The sequence below is a fragment of the Myotis myotis genome, unplaced genomic scaffold (genome assembly GCF_014108235.1).
Source record: "Myotis myotis isolate mMyoMyo1 unplaced genomic scaffold, mMyoMyo1.p scaffold_m19_p_3, whole genome shotgun sequence".
NCBI lineage: Eukaryota > Metazoa > Chordata > Mammalia > Chiroptera > Vespertilionidae > Myotis > Myotis myotis.
The window spans coordinates 116652802-116676390 of NW_023416335.1; the positions used below are offsets into that span (position 1 = coordinate 116652802).

General features: G+C 40.7%; 1 protein-coding gene across 8 annotated transcripts in view; it reads right to left on the bottom strand.

Moving 5' to 3' along the window:
- CDK8 (cyclin dependent kinase 8) overlaps positions 1-23589 on the bottom strand; it is a 164301-nt gene that overhangs the window by 93690 nt on the left and 47022 nt on the right. For 7 of the 8 annotated variants that reach the window (XM_036298199.1, XM_036298197.1, XM_036298196.1 and 4 more), the window contains exon 2: positions 573-648. In XM_036298199.1, coding sequence (XP_036154092.1) covers positions 573-596 — 24 coding nt within the window. In that variant the 5' untranslated portion in view covers positions 597-648. Of the gene's footprint in view, positions 1-572; positions 649-12627; positions 12648-23589 lie in introns of those variants that run through there. The other variant, XM_036298200.1, reaches the window with a different exon arrangement.

Consider the following 23589-nt stretch of genomic DNA (forward strand, 5'->3'; position numbering starts at 1 on the left):
AGTAAAAACTGAAGTAAAATCGCATAGGAATAATACTCAATTTAATTGTATGAATAGTTAGTAATGGATTAACATGAAGAATATTTTCCTTTGAAATCAAAATGAGATTCTAGTACCATATGGAAACCTATGCTCCCAAAAGAAAAAGGCATATATGTTTATATAGACAGATACTATGAAAATCAAATAACACGATCTCATTTTAAGGTCACATAAGTAACAATATCATTAAAATAGAATATTAATTTTATATGAACTAACATAGGACTTTTATTATACTAGATGAAATAAGAACTAAACCCTTAACTATTTAGTGATACTTATTGGAAAAATATATATTTATATAAACAACAGAGATTGATTTAATACCAATAAAATAAATTTATATAGAAATGTTTATTAGATTTACAGACACCTCTACATAATGAATATATTCTTCTACATATAGTTGATATGAAAATATTTATTAACTTTCAATTAATGAGTATATATGACAATCACAATTCAGACACCTACATAAATGACCTTCTAAGTCAGTTGGTAATAATGTTGGTAAAAAGAGCTCTACTTACTGCTATTTCTCTACATGCCGACATAGAGATTCCGGTTCCTTCTATTTGTTTTAAAGCATAGTCTTTATCATCTTTCCTGCAAAAACAAAGTTATTTTAATATGCAGATAAATATAAATTTATATGCATTTTAATAAAATAAAAAATAAATAAAAATTACATAGTTATACATTTAATATCTCTCACATATATTTGGAGTGTCATACAAGAGAAATGTCTTAGACAATCTAGTCCAATCCCAATATTTGAAGAGGGAAGTTAGAGTCAAAGGAACATAAAGATTTGTCCACAGAAGACAATGGAGTTTCTGACTTCCAATAATAGGTTTTTTCTGCTCTTATATGTATACACTTCCTTTCTATGTACAATACACACACATAAAACTTGCTTTCTAAAACCTATACCCATTCACATATTAGTAGGTTAAAAAAAATAAATGCATTACTAAAGTACAAAATGGTTATAATCTAAAGCATGGTGGTATCCTCACATACTCAATTACCTTCAAAGAGATTCACTCAATATGTGTTTATTAAGCATTTGCTATATATCCAGAACTGTAGGTAACAGGGTTACAATGGAATTTCTTCTTTTAAGCTTTCTGTATCTACTAGACTAGATGGTAAATAACTAATCTACCACAATAAAAAATAATAAGTACTATGACAGGGCAAGTACAAACCACAGAGAGTACTGTGTGTCAGTTAAGAGGGGAAACAGTGTGAAGGCCTATGAGGTGAGAGAAAAGCATTTGAGGAGAAAACAGATATACTAAACAACTGGAGTTGAGGCTGGGGATATAATTAGGAAGCAGAACATAAAAGTCTTTTTACTCTACGAACAACAGAAAGCACTCCATTGAAGATTTTTTAGCCAGAGAATATAAATTATATTTTGTTTGGGAAAAAAGTCTTTAACTGTCTTTTGAATGCTTAGGGGGAATAAATAAGAATAGGAGGCAGAGAGACCAGTCAAAAGAAATATTAAAATGTCTCAGGTGAGAGAGAGATGATGGTGGCTACTACAGTATGGTGGTTGCTATATAGAGAGTAAACAAGCAGGATCAATATGAAGTAAAACCAATAGCATTTGGTCATTGAATATTAGAAATAAGATGGTGGAATCAGATAATTTCTGCCTCTGGCAGCAGGTCATTGACAACATCATGGACTGGAGTAAAAAATATAGGAGAAAAAGATCTGAGGAAACAGGAAGATGACTTCTATTTTGGGTAGGTTGAGTTAGGGTACCTGTGAGACACCTAAATGAGGATGGCAAGCTAAATAAACACATCTAAAGCTCAAAAAAAAGTTTCTGTAGTCAGCATATACATAGTAATGTCAGATATGAGCATAGATGAGACCAACAAGAAGGAATAGCAAGAAAAAAATTTTCAAAAAGGGCACAAATAGTACTAAAAGCTGCCACGAGGTCTAGTAAAAGGTGGACTAAGAAGAGTACGTTGGAAAAAAGAAAAAAGAATCTGCTGAATTTTGAAATGAAGAAGTCACTACTGGCTAGTGGATAAGGCTAAAACAGTTGCAGTGATACAGTAGCAGAGTCTATATAGCAGAAGACTAAGGAATGAATATGACATAAGTAAATTGAAACAATAAATGTAGATAAATCTCTGAAGGGGAGAAAATAAGGCAGCAGCCAGAGTAACACACAAGGTTAAAGAGTTATTTGTTTTTTTAAGATGGAAGAAACTTGAGTATGTTAAGTACTGACAGGAAGAAACCAGAGAAAATAAGCTGCTAATACAGGAGACAGAGAAAAAGATGAAGAGAACCAAGACTGAAACACTGAAGAGATATTAGTGTCTAGAAAGAGAAATACTTCTTCCACTGTAATGGGAAGATGATAGAGAAAAGGATAAATACAGATGCAAAAAAGTTGGTTCAGAGACAAAAAACTGGAAGAGTTCTCATTGTGACGGCTTTTGTACTTTTTTGATGTTAGAAATGAGGTCATATACTAAAAGAACGGCAAACATGGTAGAGCTGGAGACCTGACTAGAGTGAAGGTTTCAATGAACAAATGCATAACTCCTTACAAAATCCATTCATTTAAGTTCATTTAATACTTCATTATTTTAAATAATTATTAAAACCTACATAGCTTTATCTTTGTTTTTAAAACATATTTTACACCCAAACCTTAGTTGAGAAAACAAATCCCAATTACAGTATTATTTTTCTGGACAAAGATTTGTTTTATTACAATCAAGTTTTTCATATACTTTCTAGGAAAGCACCACAGGCTCTCATATTAAAAATACAATAAGAATATCTGTATTTGATGTTCACTAAGTCTGAATGAGTTCTGAAAAACTTAAAGAAGTTAAAGAGGGTTACAAAAATAAAATGAAGGGACTAAGAAGTAGAAATTAGTAGTTACAAAAGAGTCATAAGGATGTAGAGTACAGCATAGGGTATATACTAGTAGTCAATAATATAATAACTACATATGGTGCCAGGTGGGTACTGGAAATATCGAAGGGAACATTGTGTAAAGTACATGATTATCTACGCAGTACACCTGAAACTAATATAAAATATTAACTGTAAATTGTAATTGAAAAGTAAAATTTAAATTAAAAAAGTTACTAAAGTAAAAGTCATAATAATAGGACTTTATGTCTTTTTTGGCACATGTTAATACTATTTATCTATTTATCTATCTATCTATTTATTTATTTATTTATTAGAGGCCTGGTGCACGAATTCATGCACATTGAAAGGAAATTAGAATAAATGTTTTAATATCGCTATTCGCCTTCTCTCTATAATAGAAGTGTCAACCAAATTCACTATTGACAATGACAGATGGAAACACACGCATGTGGTTGGCACCAGCGAGAGCTTTATATGTACAGATAAACTCGCTTAATTAGATCTGCTTTCTGATTTAGCTAAACTTTTTCCAGCCCAGTGAAGCACCCCAACTTCTCTTTCAGGTAATTGTCAGCAACACAGCAGTAAATATCAACATGAAGCAGGGATTGTAGATCACCCAGGGAGAACAAAGGGTAAAATATTTAACTGCAGCAGTCTTTGACTATATTCTGCACAGTGAGAAAACCTGAAGTCATTTTCAAAGTCCACAATTGCTTACTTCTTTTCAGTCGGGTCATGTTTCTAAGCTTGCTAAATCTCCATTTTCCAGCTAATGAAAAGAAAATGGGATTTTACCGAGTCTCCTATCTACCTACTCCAGGACTTCTGTGAGGATCAAATGAGATGAGGCACGGGAAAACACTTCACAGATAATTGGTTAAAGTGTAAAATGTTTGCACCTGGCTATAAAGTCATGAGGCAGCAGTGGGCAAACTACGGCCCGCGGGCCCGTTCGGCTGTTCTATCCGGCCCTCAGAGCCGAAAGAGCGGAGGGTTCTCTTGCTCTCCTCTCCGCTCCTTCACCAGCAGCAGTGTTAACATGGCAACGTCGGGAAACACGGCCGCAGCTCCTTCTTCTGAGTCCAGTTTAAGAACCCATTGTGGCCCTCGAGTCAAAAAGTTAGCCCACCCCTGCTAGGCTGAAGAAACTGCAAGGGGGCTAGTGGTCTCTAGGAAGAGGAAGCCGGGCGTTGCTATGTGACATCATTACCTGGCGCCCACAGCCACTGTTTCTGGGCTGGGCTGGGCTGTGGGCCACATTTTGTGCCATGGGGTCTTGGCAGCATTGGCTGCAATTTGGTGGGCTGTCATTCCAGACTGGTGGTGGGGCCTGTGTCCCACTTGGGGGAAGCCAAGTGTTGCTTTGTGGGTGCCAGGTCTGCGGTGCCATTTCTCTATAAATGGCCAGTGCTCGTCATGGCAGCTCCTGCATTGAGTGTCTGCCTCCAGGTGGTTGGTGCGTGTCATCACGACCAGTCAGACAGTTGGACACTTAGCATATTAGCCTTTTATATATATAGATTTTTTATTCTAATTCTCAATCAAGGACATTCTTAGAGAGAGGATGAGAGAAAGAAACATCTATTGGTTGCCTTCACTACACTCCCTGACTGGAGATCGAACCCGCAACCAATGTTTGAGCTTTCAGGGGGAATGGTAACACTTGGAGACAATCAATATGACTCAGCTATGAGAAAGAAGGAAACCCTACCTTTTGTGACAACATGAATGGACCTTGAAAGCATTACACTAAGAGAGAGAAATTAGATAGAAAGACAAGTATTGTACGATATCATTTATATGTGGAATTTTAACAGGTCAATATTGTAAAAACAGAAAGTAGAATGGTGGTTACCAGGGGCTGGGGCATGGAAGAATTGGGGAATGTTGTTTAAGGGTATAAACTTGCCTTTAGTAGCTAAGTGACTGTCTGACCATTGGATCAGTAGCTATGATGCGCAATAACCACCAGGGGGCAGATGCTCAACACACAGGCATGGTAACATAGAAGACTGATGAATCTCAGAGGGAAGGAAGAAGGGGAGAGGGGGGAGGGCAAGAAGAGATTAACCAAAGATCTTATATGCATACTAGAGGCACGGTGCACAAAATTTGTGCACTGGGGGGTGGGGGAGGTCCCTCAGCCCGGCCTGTGCCCTCTCCCAGTCTGGGACCCCTCGGGAGATAATGACCTGCTGGCTTAGGCCTGCTCCCGGGTGGCAGAGGGCAGGCCTAATCCCTAGGTGCAGCCCCTGGTCGGGCTCAGAGCAGGGCCAATTGGGGAGTTGGGGCGCTGCCCCTTGTCATGCACAGAGCAGGGTGGATTGGGAGGTTGCGATGCCACCTTAGTCACGCTCAGGGTAGGGCCAAATGGGGGGTTGGGGCACCGCCCCCTGTCACACTCAAGGCAGGGTCCATGGGGAGGTTGCGGCGCCACCCCCTGTCACGCACAGAGCAGGGCCGATCAGGGGGTTGGGGAGCTCCCCGCCGTCACGCACAGAGCAGGGTCAATCAGGGGGTTGGGGAACTCCCCCCTGTCACGCGCAGAGCAGGGCCCGTCAGGGAGGTTGGGGAGCTCCTCCCTATCACGCACAGAACAGGGCCCATCAGGGGGTTGGGGAGCTCCCCCCTGTCACGCACAGAGCAGGGCCCATCAGGGGGTTGGGGAGCTCCCCCCTGTCACGCACAGAGCAGGGCCCATCAGGGGGTTGAGGAGCTCCCCCCCGTCACTCACAGAGCAGGGCCGATAGGGGAGTTGGGGCACCGCCCCCCGTCACACACAGAGCAGGGCGGATCAGGTGGTTGGGGCGCCACCCTCTATCACCCACAGAGCAGGGCCGATCAGGGGGCTGGGGCACCGCCACTGTCACACTCAGGGCAGGGCCGATGGGGAGGTTATGGCTCTACCCCATCACACACAGAGCAGGGCCCGTGGGGGGGAAGGGGGGTTTGGGGCGCCGCCCTCTATCACCCACAGAGCAGGGCCGATCAGGAGATTGGGGCGCCACCACTCTCACACTCAGGGCAGGGCCGATGGGGAGGTTATGGCTCTACCCCGTCACACACAGAGCAGGGCCCGTGGGGTTGGGGGGTTGGGGCGCCGCACCCTGTCACACACAGAGCCGCAGGGCGATCAGGGGGTTGGGGAGCTCCCTCCTATCAGGCACAGAGCAGGGCCGATCAGGGGGTTGGGGCGCCTTCCCCTGTCAGGAACAGAGCAGGGCGGATTGAGAGGTTGCGATGCCACCCTCAGTCACGCTCAGGGTAGGGCCGATTGGGGGGTTGTGGCCCTGCTCCCTGTCACACACAGAGCCGCAGGGCGATCATGGGGCTTGGGCACTGCCCCCTGTCAGCGGACCTTGCGGCTCCGCTGATCCTGGTGCTGGGAGGCATATTACCCTTTTACTATATAGAATAGAGGCCTGGTGCATGGGTGGGGGCTGGCTGGTTTGCCCTGAATGGTGTCCTGGATCAGGGTGGGGATCCCCACTGGGGTGCCTGGCCAGCCTGGGTGAGGGGATGATGGCTGTTTGCAGCTTGTCACACACCCTTCAGGGTGGGGGTCCCCACTGGGGTGCCTGGCCAGTCTGGGTGAGGGGCTGAGGGCTGTTTTCAGGCTGGGACTGAAGCTCCCAACTGCTCCTTTTTTTTTCTTTTTCTTTTTTTTATTCTGGGCCAGCTTTAGCTCTGGCTCCAGCTCTGAGGCCTCTGCTGCTGAAAGAAGGTATCTGGTTTGTTTAGGTTCTATAATCGAAACAATGTATAACTCCAGCTCTGAGATCCCAGCTAGCTGAAAGCTGGTTTCTGGGGTTTTGTTTAGCTTCTATATTTGTTACAATGTTTCTTAAACTGCAGGCTCAGAGGCCGGCAAGGCAGGTGGGGAACGTTGGAGTCCTCCCTCACTGAAGCAAGCAAGCCTCATGTTAGTTTCAAGCTGCCTGGCTGCCGGCCGCCATCTTGGCTGGCAGTTAATTTGCATATCTCCCTGATTAGCCAATGGGAAGGGTAGCGGTCGTACACCAATTACCATGTTTCTCTTTTATTAGATAGGACTAGAAACCTGGGATATGGATTCGTGCACCAGTGGGGTCCCTCGGCCTGGCCTGCGGGGATTAGGCTGAAACCAGCCTGGTGCACGGACTTGTGCACTGGTGGGGTCCCTTGGCCTGGCCTGTGGGATTGGGCCAAAATTGGCAGTGTGACATCCCCTGAGGGGTCCTGGATTGCAAGAGGGCGCAGGCCAGGCCAAGGGACCCCACCGTTGCACAAATCCATGCACCGGGCCTCTAGTGTATTTAATAATTACATAGTAATTATGGACAGTGATAGTGTATTATAAGTTTTGAAGTTGCTAAAAGACAATATTTTAATTGTTTCCACCATACATATACACAAAAAATAATTATGTGACGTGAGAGAGATGTTAGCTAACATTGTGATATTAATCATACTACAATATATACATTTATTAAATCAATACACTGTATATCTTATATTTACACAATGTTATGTCAATTATATCTCAATAGAAATAACTGAAAAAAGAGATAGGATCAGGAATCAGGATACCTTTGGGCCTCTCAACAGCAGTTATAGAAGCTAGAAATTCTAAATTAGCTCTGTAATACAATCATGAAGTACTGATTACATTGTCAATAGCTATGGTATGGAGTTTAAGCTCTATGTAAGAGTCTGTTCTGGCCCAGCTGGAGTGGCTTTGTGGTTGAGCATTGACTTATGAACTAGGAGGTCACAGTTCGATTCCCGGTCAGGTTACATACCTGGTTTCAGGCTCCATCCCTAGTAGGGGGCCTGCAGGAGGCAGCCAATCAATGATTCTCTCTCATCGTTGATGTTTCTGTCATGCTCTCCCTTCCTCTCTGAAATCAATTTTAATATATATACACAGACAGTTCTGGAGGATTACATCATCAGCTGCAATGATAGGAAAATGTTATGGAATAGTCAGCCAGATCAAGGAGCTTGCACCAGAATGAAAATCTGTGCACTGCTTCCTTCATGGAAAAAGTCATTCTTTAGGGAAAAAACAAACAAAAAAGCAGCTAAACAAATCACTAAGCTTCATTATGTAGTAAAAACTGTGAATTACATAAAGGCTAATGTGTGAAATTTAGATTTAATTATCTTTATTGTGTGATAATTTGGAAACATAATAAGCAACTGTTAATGTGTGCTGAGTCACAACAGTTATTGAGGGGAAAGGTTTGTAAGAATGCTGGATTACAGAATGAAATTTCAGTGATTATGCAAGATAATAAACTAGTTTGGCCCCAACACTATAAAGATGTGAGCTGAACAGCCTGACTTGTTTTAGTGTGATAACTTTGGTATTTTAAACGATCTTAGTATCTCCAACTAGGGAAAAAAATGCTTTTAAATATATTATTGCATCTTAGAGATATTTTAAACCATTTTTCATAAAATTTATTTATTTTAAAACATTAAAAGTTCTAATAATTACTGTTCTTATTGCTGTACTTTCAAATATTGCCTGGAATTAATTCTTACCTTTGGATACCATGACTAAGGTTCATCATTTAAAACTCTTCTTGATTTTGCCTTTTGTGAATTAGGTCCCAAAATCAAAATAACAAAACTGACAAAAATTCTTTAACACCTAAAATATCTTTTGATTTCCTATTATGAAAACTGTTTTCTCCAAATTCATTTATATGAGAAATCAAAAAGGTTATCTTTAGACTAGTTAAGTGCAAATAAGATATATTCATGTATATATGTTCCGTGATTGTACACTTTAAGAAGAGGTAGACTCATGTTCATATATGCAAAAGCTGATACAATATTTCAAATTGATTTTTGGTTCTAGGTATTAATATTCTTATCAATCAGGAACAGCCATAGTATACTTGATGGTAGAAATTAAAGGGCCATACAGGTTTGTTCAAGTCCTCACTGTTCACACTATGTTCTAACACCCTGGGTAATCATTGACTGAATCCTTATAAATTAATTATGCGCTATACATCAATAGAGGAGCCATTTTCTTCCATTCTAATAATTACGGTTAACATAGTAATTTTCCAGAGCTGTTCAATCTTCTCACTAATAGAATTATCTTCCCTTGCCAGATAATCAGCTCTACAAGCTCTTGGATTATCTATTTTGGGAGCATCATTAGGAAAAGACTGCACTTGAACCCCCATAGAAATGACCTTGCCATATTCTGTTAAGAACTAAAACAGCAGTGAAACACCTTGTATCCACAGCACTCAATTACAGTGACACAACACATCATTAAATTACTGGAAGACTGTTCCAGCCAGAGACCTCAAATTGAGGATTCCTAGAAATTCTCCAGAAGATAATGTAAGAGAATGACACAGCTTCTCCTCAAGGCATCAAATCAATCAGCATGATCAAGCTTCCATCGAGGACCCAGGGAACAAAATCTAAATAGCCAGAACCGAAGATTATCATGCTTTAATCTTTATTCCAAAACTCTTCTCTTCCTTCTCTGCTGGTTTAAATTTCTGAATTATTAATAGACACTTGTTATCTCTAACAACCATACACATAATATTGCTCTTTGTATCCCCTAGTCACTCCCTGTATCAGTCCACTACCTGGCTACAATTTCATTATGTTTTCACTAAAATATGTTGGGACTCTTGAGATTGTAGCCACTTTCTTTTAGGTACAACTCAGCTCACTCTAGTTTCTGGGCAATTACACTCAACTTCTAAGCAACTCTCTATAAACAGGAAACTAAAAATAGTAAACAAGACAGACAGCCCCTTTGATGTCAAATCTAAGAAATTTTCTGTCTACTCCAAAACCTCGGCTCTTGGCTTTAGAAGTAGATTAAAACTCTGTTTAATAATCTCGCACCATTTGTCAGTGTTATAGTGCTCAAATGTGATTTCTAGAGTCTTAAAATGGACACAGCCATGTTTGCTTCTGTTAGTTCAATAACCTTACAACAAAAAGTATGCATAAAGAACTGACTTTAGTCCAACAATAGATGGGATTCTCTGAATAGTCTTCTGGTCAATGGAATTCTGGCAACGGAGATCTGGATTTCACAGAACAATGGTCCTAAATGGCTGAAACTGGCCAAAAAGAGAGACTGAGAAGGTGAAAATAAACCCCACTGATAATTAGATTGTGATATCTCTAACAGATGAATGGCAGGTCAGGAATAAGGAAACTAGAAAATAAAGTTTTGCTCAAGGCCATTCTACAGCTACAAAATGACTTTTAAATGGTCCATTTTTAAATGAGTACTACATTCTTACCAAGAAGTCCCAGCTCTGCTTCACTCCTCCTACTCTTGAACAGAATGCTGACATACCCAACTACCAAACTGACTGTACTTAGGAACGGCAGTATCCAATCCCAGCAGACTACTTTCCTAGCCTTTCCTTAGAATCATTCAGCCCAAGCCAAAACCCTATGAATCCCTTGCCCATTTCCTCTTACTTTTTTTAATATATTTTATTGATTTTTTACGGAGAGGAATGGAGAGGGATAGAGAGTCAGAAACATCGATGAGAGAGAAACATGGATTAGCTGCCTCCTGCACACCCCCTACTGGGGATGTGCCCGCAACCAAGGTACATGCCCTTGACTAGAATCGAATCCAGGACCCTTCAGTCCCCAGGCCAACGCTCTATCCACTGAGCCAAACAGATCAGGGGTCATTTCCTCTTATTAAAGACACCTCACAGTGCCTAGATAGGTGTGTTCTCCCTTGTTACAGCAGGCTAATAAACTTTATTTGACTTCATTCCTGGTGGCCTTTATTATTCATTATGCCCAATTATTTTACATGAAATTGCAATGCATTAAAGCACACTGAAACATTTCTTTTCATTTAAATCGGGTAAATTCTGATAACAGAGCACATTCTAGCTAGCCATGCTATATTTTACTAAAAAAAACATTTGTCCTATTAATATGTTCTACTCTTTTGATCTAGAGTTAGTAGTTCTAACAATCTCTTAAACGATTTCTTGGCAATTTGGGGAGACTTTATGATATAAAGCAAAATCTAGCCACAAAGGTTTTTCTACTTTAAGAAAGTTAATATATTTCACTCTTGCATTCTATTTTTATTGTTTCCAGTATCTCTTAAGACTAATATTTAATATCACGTAATGGTTCTCATTTAAACTGACGAGGATAGCCTTCATGCATTGTTATTAAGAGTATAAATGGGTTCAACTATTTTATGTTTATTTTTTTAAAATATTTTTTAATTGATTTCAGAGAGGAAGGGAAAGGGAGAGATAGAAACATCAATAATGAGATAGAATCACTGATCGGCTGCCTCCTGCATGCCCCACACTGGGGATCGAACCCACACCCCAGGCATGTGCCCTGATCTGGAATCGAACCATGACCTCCTAAGTCGATGTTCAACCACTGAGCCATGCCGGGCAGGCGAGTTCAACCATTTTAGAAAACAATCTGGAATAGTGACATTAAATACGTGTATTTCCTACACCTGTAATTTCTTTATGATTATATACCATGGAAAAGGTTTCATATAGCTACAAAAAGTGACATATTTGTGGAAGCAAATAGAGGCATATTATGTGTGCATCACTGAGAATAGATAAGTAACATGTGGTATATGCATAAATTAAGAGTATGTGATCAAAAGCAATGAATTGGGTCTAGATTAGTGGTTCCAACCTTTTTTGGGCCATGCCCCACTTAGGAATCCCTAAAATCCTGATGCCGCCCCTGTGACATATAATTCTTGTTATTCAAAAAGTGAACTCCTATTCATGTGGAGGAAGCCTAAAAGGCTTGTTGGTCTAAACAAGCTTCCAAAGAACATGGCATCCATGAAAGAGAAAAATAAAAGAATGAAAGGAGAGCTGAAGTCCTGAGGAAGAAATCACTAAGAAATTGTTTAAAAAGTAACAATATCAACTGGTATGAAAAAATAGCAAATAAAGTTTCAAAAAATATGATAGAGAACTGAAATGCATAAATATGTCACAATATATATACTAATAATAGAGGAATATTGCTGGAAGCCGGTCCATCCTTGCTGCTTGACACAGTCACTGCAGGGAAGAAACATCTGCACAGCATATGTTTCAATGGACCTGGGGTATATGGCATACTGTTCTTAATATGTTTGCTCCCCTTCTTAGCGCTTTGTGTTTTAACCAAGGTCACCTCTCCGAGAAAGATTGTAGGGATTAACACAGCCGTGGGCAAACTACGGCCCACGGGCTGCATCCGGCCCGTTTGAAATGAATAAAACTATTGGAAAAAAAGACTGTACCCTTTTATGTAATGATGTTTACTTTGAATTTATATTAGTTCACACAAACACTCCATCCATGCTTTTGTTCCGGCCCTCTGGTCCAGTTTAAGAACCCACTGTGGCCGAGTCAAAAAGTTTGCCCACCCCTGGATTAACAGGACTAAGGAAGGGAATAAAACCCCTTAACTAAGTGCCAGGTGGGTAATTAATCACTTTAACTACGAACAATCACTTAGAATAATCTCCTTCAGTTACTTCCTTGTAGCTTAACAGAATAATAGAGTAGTGACCTTGGAATGGAGATAACAAACGCCCTAACCTTTGGAATAGAATAGATCAGATTAAAATCAACTGGCATAAATACAGATGTAACAGGACAATAAAAACAGAACCTCGTTATGCTGATCAACTGAAAGCTGCCTCTGTGTCCTTCCTTCTTCGCAGACTCCGTCCACATCTTTGGGAACCCCTGGACCTACTGGGGCTGGACCCCAAAAGAATATGCAAATTGCCCAGGATGCCATCACAGTAACAGTAACAGTAACAGTAACGATCAAACATCAGGCTGCGTGGGGCAACCAGGCCGGCAGGGAGGTTAGTGAGGGACAACCAAATGACTGAATAGTAGGCTGCATGGGGCGACCAGGCTGGGGGCGGGGGGGGGGGGGGGAGTTGGGGGTGACCAGTCCGGCAGGGGGGAAGCAGTTGGGGGCAACCAGGTCAGCAGGGAGGTTAGTTAGGGGAGATCAGGCTGGCGGGGGGGGGGGGGGCAGTTAGGGGAGATCAGGCAGGCAGGCAGGTGAGCAGTTAGGAGCCAGCGGTCCGGGATTGTGAGAGGGATGTCTGACTGCTGGTTCAGGCCCAATTCCCGGGATCGGACCTAAACTGGCAGTTGGACATCCCCCAAAGGGTCCTGATTGGAGAGGGTGCAGGTTGAGCTGAGGGCCCCCCCCCCCCGCATGAATTTCGTGCACAGGGCCTCTAGTATATTTATATACTGTATGTGAGGCCCCTTGAACCATTAGAAATGCAAAAATATTCACTGTTAATAACTCATTCTCGAACTGCCCCCCCTAAAAATCAAACTGCCCCCTGTGGGGCTTGTGCCCCACAATGAGAACCACTGGTCTATATATAGTTAAGCAGAAAGAGAAAATCTTAAAAAGGAATGAGATTTATATCACATAGAGGTCTGGTGCACAAAATTCATGCAGGGGGGTGGGGGGCATCGCGGAGTCCCTCAGCCTGCTTGCACCTCAGGGGATGTCAGACATCCCTCTCGCAATCTGGGACGCTGCATGCATCAGTGACCATACTTTTCATACAGGTGAAAGGCATCTTGCTGTTATATGGGCAGCTACATTTTTTTGCCCTTATTATGAAAAGTAGTACATAACATGATCCTTCTGAGGCAGTAGTACCATTTTCCCTATCTTATGGGTGGAAAAACTGAAGCAGAGAGAAGTAATTGGCGCTGTCACACAGTTGTAAGTGTCAGAATCAGGGCTGGCCACAAAATGTGCAAGCCAGAATCCATGCATGTCATCACTGCATCATCCTGTTTTTTTCAGTGTTACAGGTTTTAATTTTTAAATCTAAGAGACTTTTCCCAACATATAGGGTAGGGTCCCTAGGCCTGGCAGGAGATCAGGGCTGATCTGAGGGGCAACTCTCAGGTGGGGCGATCAGGAGGCCCCCACTGTCACCTGCCTTGGCTGGCTAGCTGGCACCACCCGATGGCTGGCCCCGCCCCTCAATTGCTGCTGCTGGGCAGCTCCTGCGTTGAGCGTCTGCCCCCTGGTGGTCAATGCGTGTCATAGCGACTGGTTGTTCTGCCAGTTCTGCCGTTCAGTCGATTTGCATATTAGGGTTTTATTATATAGGACTTTGAAATAAACAATGTTGTAAACAGATTTGCTGTCATCCAGGCTTTGTTGTTCCATTTCTAGAGCACAGGCAGAGTAGACTTAGCAAAATTCTTAAGAACCCTACGATTTTCGAAATGGCAAATGAGTAGCATAGGCTTCAACTTGAAGTCACCAGCTGCAATAGCTCCTACCAAGAGAATCAGCCTATTCTTTGATGCTTTGAAGTCAGACACCGACTTCCTCTCTATAGCTATGAAAGTCCTACCGGCACCTTCTTCCACGTAATAGTTTTGTCTACATTAAAAATCTATTAGTGTAGCCACCTTCATTAATTATCTTAGCTAGATCTTCTGGATTACTTGCTGCTACTTCTACATCAAGACTAGCTGCTTCACCTTGCAGTTTTATGTTATGAAGACGCTTCTTAAAACTAACGAACCAACCTCTGTTAGTTTCAACTTTTCTTCTGCAGTTTTCTCACCTCTCTCAACCTTCACAGAATTGAAGACAGTTAGGGTTTGGCTTTGGTTTAAAGGTATGTTGTGGCTGGTTTTATCTATCCAGACCACTAAAACTGGTTCCATATCAGCAATAAGACTATTCACTTTCTTATCATTGGTATATTCACTGGAGTAGAACTTTAAATTTCCTTCAAGAACTTTTCCTTTGCGTTTACAACTTGGCTAACTGTTTGGTGATTTCGGCCTATCCTGGCTTTTGAAATGCCTATCTCATTGAGCTTAATCATTTCTAGCTTTTGATTTGAAGTGAGGGACAAGACGCATGACTCTTCCTTTCAATTAAACACTTAAAAGCCTTTGTAGGGTTATTAATTAGCCTAATTTCAATATTGTTGTCTCTATGGAAACAGGAAGGCCCAAGGAGAGGACGAGAAATGGAACAGCCAGTTGGTGGAATAGTCAAAACACAAATAACACATATATATTAAGTTCATTTTGTATAAGTGTGGTTCATGATGCCTCCCAAAAGTTATAATAGTAACATCAAAGGTCACTGATTACAGATGACCATAACAAATATAATAACAATAAAAAAGTTTAAAATATTGCGAGAAATACCAAAGCATGACAGAGACACAAAAAGAGCAAGTGCTGTTGGAACAATGGCATTGATAGATATGCTCAATGTTGGGTTGCCACAAACCTTGAATATGTAAAAGAACAAAAAAAACAAAAAGACCCCACAGGCCCAGTCGGTGTGGCTCAGTGGTTGAGCATCGACCCAAGAACTAAGGGAGATCACAGTTCAATTCCATGTCAGGTCACAGTTTCAGGCTCAATCCCCAGCCAGGGTTATATAGGAGGCAGCCATTTGATGATTTTCTCTCATCACTGATGTTTCTCTCTGAAATCAATAAAAAAATATATTTTTTAAAAAACAAAAGAAAACCACACAGTATCTGCAAAGAGTAATAAAGCAAAGTGATAAAAACGAAGTACGCCTATATTCCATGAACAAAAAAAGAGGACCAAGAGACCTTAACACAAAAGACAATCTGAAGTTTCAAGTTTTATTTGTAGCATTCACAGACCTATGATCTTTTAATTGTATAAAAATAAAAAACCAGCAATGTGAAAAAATTTAAATTATGTATAAAATCTATGATTCAAAGCCAAGAGAAAAAGTGCAGCAATGATTATTAGAGCTAGACTAATCCCAAAATATAAAGGTATTGGAAAAATTAATTTCTAAACAGCTCAGAAAAATGAGATACAAATTTAGATTCTCTATACCAAATCCTTAACATTTCCTACATATTATATAAGCTTTGCTAGTAGTAATAAATTGACCTTTTATACTTATAAAAAATTAAATTCTTCTAAATTAAAGTTGTCCCACAAACCCTGGCCATTGTGACTTAGTGGTTAGAGCAGCCATGGGCAAACTACGACCCGCAGGCCGAATCCGGCCCGTTTGAAATGAATAAAACTAAATAAAAAAAAAAAAGGACCGTACCCTTTTATGTAATGATGTTTACTTTGAATTTATATTAGTTCACACAAACACTCCATCCATGCTTTTGTTCCGGCCCTCCAGTCCAGTTTAAGAACCCATTGTGGCCCTCGAGTCAAAAAGTTTGCCCACCCCTGGGTTAGAGCGTCAGCCTGCACACCGAAAGGTCATGGGTTCGATTTCCAGTCAAGGTCACATACCTGGGTTGCAGGTTCAATCCCCTGCCCCCAGTCAGGGTACATGAGGGAGGCAACCAATGATGTCTCTCTCAACTTTGATGTTTCTTTCTCTCTCCCTCTCTCTTTTTCTCTCTCCCTCCCTTCTGCTCTTTCTAAAAATCGATGGAAAAAATATCTTCTGGTGAGGATTAACAAAAAAAAGGAAAAACTGTCCTACAAAACAATAGGTTGTATTTTGTAAAACTATCTGTGTCATGTGACATTTCAGCTGCTACAATTTTTGTAATTAAACACCTGTAAAACTGTTCTTGAATCAACATCTGGAGAAAAGATTGATTGTGAGAAAAAAAGTTATAATGAAAAGTAAATGTATTTTTAGGACTATAGAGCAGGTACCCCAATGCCAAATTTTCCCATATTCCACATCAACTGACTAGCTGGTGGCTCTATGGATAATTTTTGTCTTTACTCCTACTATTATAAAGTATCTCAAGATGAAAAGACAACATACACCTTATAAACCTGAATGCCTACATGAAGACCAACTCTATAATTATACATCTAACTAGAGGTCCGGTGCATGGGATTCGTACACTGGTGGGGGGCATGGCCTGCGGGGACTGGCCCACAGTGGGAGTGCTACTCATCCCAGTCAGCCAAGCAGCTGTGGACCCACCCTCTAAGCAGCTGCTCCTGCTGCAGCAGCAGCCGCTCATCCTGGTCAGTTGAGCGGTGCTCCCAATGTGGGAGTGCACGGACCCCCAGGGGGCAGCTCCTGCGTTGAGCCTCTGCCTCTGGTGGTCAGTGCATGTCATAGCAACTGGTCGACAGGTTGTTCTGGTCGTTACGCCATCCGGTCGCTGAGCTTTTATTATATAGGATTTTGAATTGATAGCAGTGATCTAGATATGAAACAGAACTATAAAAAACTACAAACAGGAAGAGAACCAAGATGGCGGCCTAGGTAAACACTTGTACTTGCTGCCTCTCACAACCACATCAAAATTACAACTAAAATATAATAACAACTATCACCCAGAACCGTGGGAAAGCTGGCTGAGTGGAAGTTCTACAACCAGAGAGGAAAAGAAGAAAGCACACTGAGACTGGTAGGAGATTTGGGAGGCGCGGAACAGGCTGGCACTCGGGTGCGCTGCTTTTTTAATCGGGAGGGAGATACAAGCTCCCGCTTGCTCTGAACTCCAGTTCTGGACGAGACTCTGGGGGACCCAGACACATACGGGGAGAAACTGGATTGCCTGGCATCAGGGCAGGAACGCGAGGGCAAGCCTTTAGTGTGGCCCAGCCACACTGTTACAGACATACTGCTGTGTGTCAGTGCTGACTGAGGCTGCCCCCTCGGTATGGCAGGCAGGAGCCACTTTGGAGGGCTGCCAGCCTGGGTGGGTTCTCAGGGAAGTGCCAGGGTGGGGTGAACAGAGTTAGCAAAGTTAATGGAGAGTATCAGAAGTTGTGCCTGCCAGTGTCAGACAGGGCAAGTTAAAGAAGGTGGGGGGCTGGGGACACCTGCCAGCACCTCTGACTCAGGAGAAAGTTCCAACAGATCCCTGTCCCTCCAGCACACAACCTAAAATTAGTCAAAGCATCACCTTCACATATGACCTAGGTGCTTTTCAAATTGCTGCTGCTGTGCCAGGACCCAGGCAGAGGACAACCTAGATTTTTCTATAGCCCTTTAGTTCTTCCAGAAGTAAGCCCCACTGGTTTTCAAAGCCAGATGTTATGGGGGCTCCTCTTCCTGGTTCAAGTCCCCCAACCTAGGGTTTGGATCCCTTGCTCTATGGAGACGACCTCTATAGTTGATACTAAGACAGATACAGAGAGGGAAAAACCTAAAAACTTTTTATATATACTATATTTATATTTTTTTATTGATTTCAGAGAGGAAGGGTGCGGGAGAGAGAGATAGGAACATCAATGATGAGAGGGAATCATTGACTGGCTGCCTCCTGCACATCCCCTACTGGGGAACAAGCCCCCAACCCGGCCATTTGCCCTTGACTGGAATCGAACCTGGGACCCTTCAGTCCACAGGCCAATGCTCTATCCACTGAGCCAAACCGGCTAGGACTAAAACCTGAAATCTTAATGACAACAATGAGGCACTGTGCCTGGAGAGCTGTAACTAGAAGTTGGCTTAAATCTTGATTTAATGGTTTTATGAGATATTAAAACTTCCTTACAATTTAAATCATTGTGAGACAGAATTTTCTATAATTTGCAGCCAAAAGCATAATAATTCATAAAACTAATAACAGCAAATTTTAGATTCAAATTATGAATCATAGCAGCATAAGTACCAAGGAATTTTTTTAGGTAGAAAAAAATGATCAAAAAAGGAAGCACAATAATGCAGACACATTACCTGCAAATGAACAGTTAATAGAAATAACAGCTGATTTCTTAACAGAATCAACAGAAAACAGAATAGCAAGAATATCTTAACATACTGAAAGAAAACAATTGCTAATCTAGAATTCTACACCCAGTGAAATATCAAGACTGATGGTGAAATAATGACATTTTCAGACAAATTAAAATAGAGTTTGTTAGCAACAGTTCCACACCAAACAAAATACTAGAGTGTTCTTCAGACTGAAAATGATCCAAAATGGAAGCACAGTAATGCGGGCAGGAATAAGAAATGGTAAAGGTGGTAGTAATTCTAAATGACCACCGAGTGTATACAACAATGACAGTATCTTACAGAGTTTAAACATACAGAATAAAGACACAACATTGTCATGTTAAGTCAGGAATGGTGCAGTAAATAAAGTTGAAATATTCTAATATTCTTTCATTATTGGAAAAGGCTCCATGCACCAATTAATATTAGACACTGGTAAGTCAAAAATATATGTTTTAATCTCTAGAATTACCATTAAAGAAATAGCAAGAGCATAGAACATCCAAGTTAATAAAGGGGGTCTCTTTATAATGACACTTGAAGATTCTATAATTAGAAAGGACAATGGAAAAATAATAGTTCTGCCCTAACCGGTTTGGCTCAGTAGATAGAGCGTCAGCCTGAGGACTGAAGGGTCCCAGGTTTGATTCTGGTCAAAGGCATGTACCTTGGTTGCAGGCACATCCCCAGTGGGGGTGTGCAGGAAGCAGCTGATGGATGTTTCTCTCTCATCGATGTTTCTAACTCTCTATCCCTCTCTCTTCCTCTCTGTAAAAAATCAGTAAAATATATTTTAAAAAAAGAAAAATAATAGTTCTGATACTGCTAAGAAAGTGAAGGAAAAAAATTAAGTGGTTGATCAAGGAAGATGATATGATGAATAACGTCCCATTTCACCCTTTAACTCACAAGGAGAAATTTCTCTAAATATTAAAGTACAACCTTGCAAAATCTGTGTTAATGCTGATGCAATATCAACCTTAAATCCTAGTACTGTTACAGAACCTCTCCCCTGGAGCTGACACACTGCTTCAGTGGTGGCATTCCTCATGACCCACAGATGACAGAACTATCTCAACGCACTGGCAGGCCTTTACCAGAGGAGCATTTTTCCTCCCCTTTGTGACATCTCTACAGGTAATTTAATAGGGAGGGGTCTACTGTGCAAAAGGAATGACCGAATTGAATGTTCTCCTAATGGCTCTTTCCTTGAAATCCTCAAGGTCTTCCTTTTCAATAACCAAATCACAGCTAATTTGGACATTCATTTAATGGTGTCTCTATATTTACACCAAGCCCAAATTGAGTATATCTCCAGTAAGTTGACTTTTTGTGGACCAAAAAAACTCCCCAAAAGGCCACTGCTATTGGCAGGTTTATTGGGGCTGAACCCACCAAGGTTCAGACCAACCCATCCAAATATCTTTCCAAATTTGGACAATACTCTTTAAAGCAGAAGCTAAAAGGACTAAAACTAACAGTTGAAAACCTTACAGAGAATGGACTCATACCTCATACTAATCCTTGTAATATTTCCATCTTTGTGATTAGAAAAAACACAATGGGAAGGAATATATTCAGGATCTCAGGGCTATAAAATAGAATATTCATCCTCCTTTCCACTTCACTTTCCCAGAGAACCAAACAAAAACATTACCATCACAGCCTCCTGAAGCTACATATATCACCCTTGCAGATCTATGCCTTTCTGTAGTACTTTTTTTAGATCAAACTAGTCGATACTCGTTTGTCTTGAGAAAATTTACAGTACCTCTGGACAGTTATGCCAGAGGAGTTTACTGAGGCACCCTCCAATTTTTCAATAAATCCTCAACCAGTACTTGGGGATCTTAAATATCCCTGGGTTTCTACTCTATTTTTTAAAATAAATAAATATATATATATATTTTAATTGATTTCAGGGAGGAAGAGAGAGGAAGAGAGAGATAGAAACATCAATGATGAGAGAGAATCATCGATTGGCTGCCTCCTGCACACCCCACAATGGGGACTGATCCCGCAACCCGGGTAATGTACCCTGACCGGGAATCGAACCATGACCTCCTGGTTTATAGGTCGACGCTCAACCAGTGAGCCACACCAGCCGGGCTCTACTCTAGTTTTAATATGTGAATGATCTTTTGTTGTGTTCAAAATATAGGTAAGCTCTAAGACGGATTACATTTTTCGATTTTGGCTCAGAAGAGACATAAGATTCCCAAAGAGAAGTTACAGACTCAATAAAATATACTATCTAGCCCATGATTTATCCTAAGGAGGTAAATCCCTTACTATTGACAGATTAAAAATTGTTCAGAACTCCAAGGCATGTAACTAAGACACAAAGATTCCTAGATCTCACTGACTATTGTAGACAATGGGTTCCCATTTTTCAATAATTGTATAATTATTAAATGATTTCACTAAGTCCTCAATAACAAACCTCTTCCCTGGGAACCTAACCATGAACAGATCTTTTGCAATTTAAAATAAGCACTTCAACAACTCCCTATTCTGAGATTACCTAATCATCATAAACTTTTCCACCTATTCATCCATGAAAAATCTGAACAAGCCCTTGGTGTTCTGACTTAACTTCATGAGAGTCATCGGAAATCTAGAGGTTATTAAAGTTTCTCTTGACCCAGTGGCAAAAGACTAACAACAGCCACGGTAAAGATCTTCTTTTAACTCCAAGGTCCTTCATGCTATACAATCTTTGTAGCTCACTGAAAAGACAAAACATGTCTGAGCAAGGAAGCTTAGCTCATACAAAATCCTATTAACTTTATCCCTCACACATTTCCATTCATTGTTGTAATGCTTCAGGGATCAGCATTACAACAATGAATTTGGCCCACGAGTCAAATTTAGCCCACATTCTGTTTTTTTCACTGCCCATGAGCTAAGAATGGTTTTTACATGTTTAAAGAATTGTTTAAAAAATAAAACACAACACTGTTATGTGGACCACAAAGCCTAAACCATTTATAATCTGGCCCTTTACAGGAAAGTTTGTTGATCCCTGCTACACCTCTATTTCTCCCCAAAAGGGGAAACTCATTTCTGCTGGTATATTGTGCCCTGAATAGACTTATCATAAACTCCTCTAGAAAATTCAGACTTGATCTTTGTTATTAGTGGTTCTTATCTCAAGAACGAAACAAGAAAAAATGAAGCAAGATATGTTGGAACAGATCTTAACTTACCCATAGAATATAATCCCTTACTGGAGGCAAGACATGCCCAGACGACATAACTCAATGCATTCACTACACTTTGCCAGTTAGCTAGCAAATTAGCCAGAGATTAAAGGGTTAATATACACAACTGAGAGTGTATTGCTTTTGGAATAGTCCATAATTTTGGAATGCTCCAGAAACAGTGATAGTTCTTGGCCTCAACATTTATGCTTGCTAAAGGGATAACTATTATAAAGATAAGAGCCCCCCCCCCCTTTTTTTTAAAGAATCGTTTATTGGCTTTTAGAGAGAGAAGAAGGAAGAGGGAGAGAGAGAAACATGGATGTGAGAGCACAACATGGATTAGCCTCCTGCACACCCCATACTGGGGATCAAGCACACAACCTCCTAGTGCACATGACAACGCCCAATCAACTAAGCCACACCAGCTAGGGCAGAAACCCATTTTTTTTAAGAGGAGATAACATGAAGGTTAAATAAAATGCCCTGGCTGATCCTTATGGCAGATAGGCATCCCCCACTAAGATCCCAGCCCTCATGATAAGAAAAGACCAAATCTGGGTTCAAAGAGGCCAGTGACTATCTCTGGAGTTGGAAGAGGAGCATAGAGAGAAATCTGAGTACAGATTACTTAAGTTAACTTCCAGTGCTCCCAGGACAGTTTCTTTGTGGCCTCAGAGGTCCTCAAATGGAAGTTGGGGAAATTTTCACATAAAATTATATATCCTGGTAAGGAGAAATTGGTTAGTGAACTCCATCAATGGGAGACTTTACTGAAATTGCTGAGACTTTACTGAAGTACTGAAATTGTTATGTCTCATCTCTCACCAGCATAATCCTTCAGTAAACAGTAAAAGTGAGGTATGGGCAAAAGTCCAAACCTCAAGATCCTTTTGAACACCTCCAAATGATTTTCATACAAGGGTTTTGAATGTGTCCTGTTCATTGTTTGCTTATTCTTGGGGTAGACTTAAAGCCTTTCCTTGTTGGAAATCCTCAGCTCAAACAGTAGCAAAAAACTTACTCGATTTTATGTTCCCAGCTGGAGGAATTCCAACCTGTCTCTCTCATGAGGGGTTACCCATTTTGCTAAAGCAATTATTAAAGTTTTCCAAAGCCCTTCCACTTACTCAGAAACTTCACTGTCTACATCACCTCTAATCTTCAAGAAAGGTAGAAAGAACAAAAGGAATTCTAAAACTAATATTAGCAAAGATCTTAGAACTTCTAAGGCCTAAGATACTGCCATTGCCTTTAATGAAAATGAAATACAATGGAACCTCGTTTCTCAAACTTAATTCATTCTGGAAGGCTGTTCAAAAACTGAATCATTTTTCCCCATTAGAAATAATGTAAACTGAATTAATCCATTCCGGACCCCCAAAATGATTCCCTGTTTTAACCTTTCTTATATATAGTACATGTCTATTATACTGCTCAATCTATAAACACTTTAAAACAAAAGGGACATTAAATGTAAATTTAACAAAAAGGAAAAGAAATATACAGTAAAAAATGAAAATTTAATAATATTAAGCAGCAACAAAAACAAAAAAAAAACAAAAATATTCACAACACAATATCCTGATATTTTAACAGTGGTAAACTGACTCATATTCGTGCATTCTCTCCTTTGTTTGTCACCTGAGAGATGTGTGACTGATCATAAAGGTATCAGCATGAAATAATTATTATCAGGTTG